This window comes from Babylonia areolata, chromosome 18 (assembly GCF_041734735.1).
Source record: "Babylonia areolata isolate BAREFJ2019XMU chromosome 18, ASM4173473v1, whole genome shotgun sequence".
Lineage (NCBI taxonomy): Eukaryota > Metazoa > Mollusca > Gastropoda > Neogastropoda > Buccinidae > Babylonia > Babylonia areolata.
This window is the reverse complement of record NC_134893.1, coordinates 3,153,217-3,158,216: the sequence shown is the minus strand read 5'-3', so window position 1 is coordinate 3,158,216 and position 5,000 is coordinate 3,153,217. Positions and strand designations below refer to the sequence as shown.

At 46.8% G+C, this 5,000-nt stretch overlaps 1 protein-coding gene across 1 annotated transcript in view; it reads right to left on the bottom strand.

The window, feature by feature from the left end:
• Nucleotides 1-5,000, bottom strand: part of LOC143293170 (uncharacterized) — a 10,491-nt gene that overhangs the window by 4,385 nt on the left and 1,106 nt on the right. Inside the window, exons 2-3 of the mRNA XM_076604094.1 lie at nt 3,109-3,267; nt 1,992-2,100 (exon numbers count right to left, since the gene is read on the bottom strand). Coding sequence (XP_076460209.1) covers nt 1,992-2,100; nt 3,109-3,267 — 268 coding nt within the window. The remainder of the gene's footprint in view (nt 1-1,991; nt 2,101-3,108; nt 3,268-5,000) is intronic.

The following is a 5,000-nucleotide window of genomic DNA, read 5'->3' as shown; positions in this document are numbered from 1 at the left end:
TGAACGACAGCGAGTGTCTTCGAAAGTTATATGCTTCAGCAAAATACTTTGCAAATGACTGGATTGAATATTCCTGGTGTACGTTAAGTATACTATACCAGATCTTCATTCTTTGCAGAACCTGTTACATTTTTCACGTAAAGAGAATGGTGTGCAGTGTTAGGGTTGACTGTCGTCTGTTTAAAAGACAACGTTGCACAGTGTTTGGGTTGACGGTCGTCTGTGCAAAGAGAAAGTTGTGCAGTGTTAGGGTTGACTGTCATCTCTGAAAATGGGAATATTGTGCAATGCCAGGGTTGACTTTCGTCTGTGTAAAAGAAGAACGTCGTGCAGTGTCAGGGTTGACTGTCGTCTGTACTGAGTAAAACATAACGTTGTGCAGTGTCGGGGTTGATTTTCGTCTGTGAAAAGATAACGTCACATCGTTGACCGTCGTCTGTGTAAAGAAAATGTCATGAAAAAAGTAGCGTTGACTGTCGTCGGTGTCGGGGGTATGGCATGAAGCAGTAGGGTTGACTGTCGTCTGTGTAAACAGAACGTCACAGGGTTGACATAAAAAAGCGATGAGGATAAAAACTGTCTGACGTTGTGTAAAGAGAACGTCTTGCAGTACTAAGATGGACTTTCATCTGTGTAAAGAGACCGTCTTGCAGTACTAGGATGGACTGTCGTCTGTGAAGAGAACGTCTTGCAGTCCTAGGATGGACTGTCGTCTGTGTAAATAAAACGTCTTGCTGTACTAGGATGAACTATCGTCTGTGTAAATAGAACGTCTTGCAGTACTAGGATGGACTGTCGTCTGTGTAAATAGAACGTCTTGCTGTACTAGGATGAACTATCATCTGTGTAAATAGAACGTCGTGCAGTCCTAGGGTGAACTGTCGTCTGTAGGGTGGAGTGTCGTCTGTGTAAAGAGAACGTCTTGCAGTACTAGGATGAACTGTCGTCTGTAGGGTGGAGTGTCGTCTGTGTAAATAGAACGTCTTGCTGTACTAGGATGAACTGTCGTCTGTAGGGTGGAGTGTCGTCTGTGTAAATAGAACGTCTTGCTGTACTAGGATGAACTGTCGTCTGTAGGGTGGAGTGTCGTCTGTGTAAATAGAACGTCTTGCTGTACTAGGATGAACTGTCGTCTGTAGGGTGGAGTGTCGTCTGTGTAAATAGAACGTCTTGCTGTACTAGGATGAACTGTCGTCTGTAGGGTGGAGTGTCGTCTGTGTAAATAGAACGTCGTGCAGTCCTAGGGTGAACTGTCGTCTGTAGGGTGGAGTGTCGTCTGTGTAAAGAGAACGTCTTGCAGTACTAGGATGGACTATCATCTGTGTAAAGAGACTGTCTTGCAGTCCTAGGGTAGACTGTCGTCTGTGTAAAGAGAACGTCTTCCAGTACTAGGATGGACTATCATCTGTGTAAAGAGAACGTCTTGCAGTCCTAGGATGGATTGTGTAAAGAGACCGTTTTGCAGTCCTAGGGTAGACTGTCGTCTGTGTAAAGAGACCGTCTTGTATCACTAGGATGAATTGTCGTCTGAATAAAGAAACCGTCTTGTAGTACTAGGATGAATTGTCGTCTGTGTAAAGAGACCGTCTTGTAGTACTAGGATGAATTGTCATCTGTCTAAAGAGACTGTCTTGCAGTACTAGGATGGACTGTCATCTGTGTAAAGAGACGGTCATGTATTCCTAGGATGGACTGTCGTCTTTGTAAAGAGACTGTCACAGTTTTGACTGTCAACTGTGTAAAGAACGTTGTCTATGTAAAGAGAACGTCAAGAAACCATAGGGCTGACCGTCGTATGTATAAAGAGATCGTCTTTCAGTTGACATAATAAAAAAAATAAAATAAAATAATTTTTAAAAATTAAAAAGCGACGAGGATAAAGATTGTCAGCCTGTCCGTGTGTCTGTGTGTCTGCCCATCTGGATGAAGATGCTGGTTTGTTGTTGTTTTGTTTTTTTCAAGATGCGGGCTCTTGATTATTTAATACGCACCACTGATTTTGACAGGGGTCAATCGGAGCGGACGGTAGAGATGCAGCGTGACGGAGAGCAAGACGGCACTGACTAGAGGCAGGCCCTTCACAGTGCGGTATCTTCTGGCCTGCAGACCCCAACATGATGATGGTGATGATGATGATGACGACGACGACGACGACGACGATGATGATGATGACGACAACGATGGTGATGATGATAATGTTAACGATGATGATGACGATGACGATTATGATGATGATGATAACAACAATGATGATGATAGTAATAAAATTGATAATAATGATGTTCATAATATTTCTAGCAAGTTTCTGTCTTAACGTTATATTGTCTGGTTGATGAAAGAGGTGTGTGAGTGATGTTACATAGTTTTTATATCATTTATCTATTCATTTATTTTTGCGAGTTTGTATACAAAGTTTTAAAGATTACGTTCATGTGTCTTATTTGTAATAGGTGTATTGTTGTGAAATGCGCTTTGAGTCGCGGGGTAAGCGCCATACAGACGCACGTTAATGTTATTACTGATTGTCAATGACTTGAGCGCACAGCCGCCGGGGGCGGACATTCCACTGTGCTGTATTTGTATTTCAGTGTATTTCTTTTCATCACAACAGATTTCTCTGTGTGAAATTCGGGCTGCTCTCCCCAGGGAGAGCGCGTCGCTACACTACAGCGCCACCCTTTTTTTTTCCCCCTGCGTGCAGTTTTGTTTGTTTTTCCTATCGAAGTGGATTTTTCTACAGAATTTTGCAAGGAACAACCCTTTTGTAGTCGTGGGTTATTTTACGTGTGCTAAGTGCATGCTGCACACGGGACCTCGGTTTATCGTCTCATCCGAATGACTAGCGTCCAGACCACCATTCAAGGTCTAGTGGCGGGGGAGAAAGTATCGGCGGCTGAGCCGTGTTTCGAACCTGCGCGCTCAGATTCTCTCGCTTCCTAGGCGGACGCGTTACCTCTAGGCCATGACACCAAGGTTCCTGCCACTGCTACTACTGCTACTGCTGCTGCTGTTGCTGCTGCTGCTACGTCTACTACTACTACTACTGCTGCTGCTGCTATGTCTTCTTCTGCTACTACTACTACAACAACTACTACTTCCAACACCCACCTTCAGAGGAAAGGCGATCGCAATGCAGCGTTGGAGACACAAAAGGCCACTGAACATGTGTGCACAACGGCGGGCGGCCATGCCACTGTACGACATGGTCCATATGGACACCTGAACGTAGCCCTTGCTTGTGAAACACTTCCTGCTCAACTTGCACAGCTGCACCAAACGCAAGCAAACAAAGACTCGCACGCGCACGAATGTAAACGTACAAACAAGCACGCATGCGCGCGCGGGGGCACACACACACACACACACACACACACACACACGTTCACACAGATACATGTGCGCTTACACACGCATGTAGGCGTGATCAAACACGCGCGCACACACACACACACACACACACACACACACACACACACACACACACACACACACACACACACACACATACACACACACGCACGCGCGCACATACACACACATACGCACGCACGCACACGCACACTCACACACACACACGCACGCACGCACGCACACACAGGCACGCACGCACGCACGCACGCACGCACACACACACACACACACACACACACACACACGCACACACACCAGGAAGTTAGAACTGTTGTTTGTTGGTGTTGCTTTTTGGTGAAATTCATTTATCGATTTTTTTGTTTGTTTCGCTCTTTATCAATGTGATTTTATTGCGTGCGTCTCTGCGCGCGCGCTCGTGTGTATGTGTGTGTGTGTGTGTGCTTGTGTGTGAGTGTGTGTGTGTGTGTGTGTGTGTGTGTGTGTGTGTGTGTGAGTGTGTGTGTGTGTGTGTGTGTGTGTGAGAGAGAGAGAGAGAGAGGGAGAGAGAGATAAATAGAGAACGTGCAAGCGTACGTGCGTGTTTGCATGTTTACATTCGTGCGTGTGTGCTTACGAGAGAGACACAGACAGACGTACAGAGACAGAATGAGAAAGACAGACAGTCAGATAGAGAAAGAGAGACAGAGAGAGAGACTGAGACAGACAGACAGATAGACAGAGAGTGTGTGTGTGTGTGTGTGTGTGTGTGTGTGTGTGTGTGTGTGTGTGTGTGTGTGTGTGTGTGTGTGTGAGGCAGAGAGAGAGAGAGAGAAAGACAGACAGACAGAAAGAGTTGGCGCCGGAGAAAGAGAAGGGAGGAGGAGGTCTGTGAGAGGGTGGTGGGGGGGGGGCAGAAGCTAAACAGGATGAGAGTCGGGACCCCAACCGACGGGCGCAATAGCCGAGTGGTTAAAGCGTTGGACTGTCAATCTGAGGGTCCCGGGTTCGAATCACGGTGACGGCGCCTGGTGGATAAAGGGTGGAGATTTTGACGATCTCCCAGGTCAACATATGTGCAGACCTGCTAGTGCCTGAACCCCCTTCGTGTGTATATGCAAGCAGAAGATCAAATACGCACGTTATAGATCCTGTAATCCATGTCAGCGTTCGGTGGATTATGGAAACAAGAACATAACCAGCTTGCACCCCCCCGAAAACGGAGTATGGCTGCCTACATGGCGGAGTAAAAACGGTCATACACGTAAAAGCCCACTCGTGTGCATACGCAGAAGAAGAAGGGGCCCCAACCAGAAACCAGGTCTTTTGTTGTCGTTGCTGTTGTTGCTGTTGTTGTTGCTTCCTTACCAAATGATCAGCATGAGAACAAAGGAGTCCAACGGAAAACGAAAGTATCCTAGCCATTGTTTGAGGTACCTCCCCAGTGTAGCACTGACAGATCTTTAACCACCAGCCTCGTATGAATCATGCACAAGTCTGATGTGCTTCCTGCCCCCCACACCCCCTCACCCACAAGCCCCCCTTGTGTGTGTGTGTGTGTGTGTGTGTGTGTGTGTGTGTGTGTGTGTGTGTGTGTGTGTGTGTGTGTATGTGTGTGTGTGTGTGTGTGTGTGTGTGCCGTGTGTGTGTGT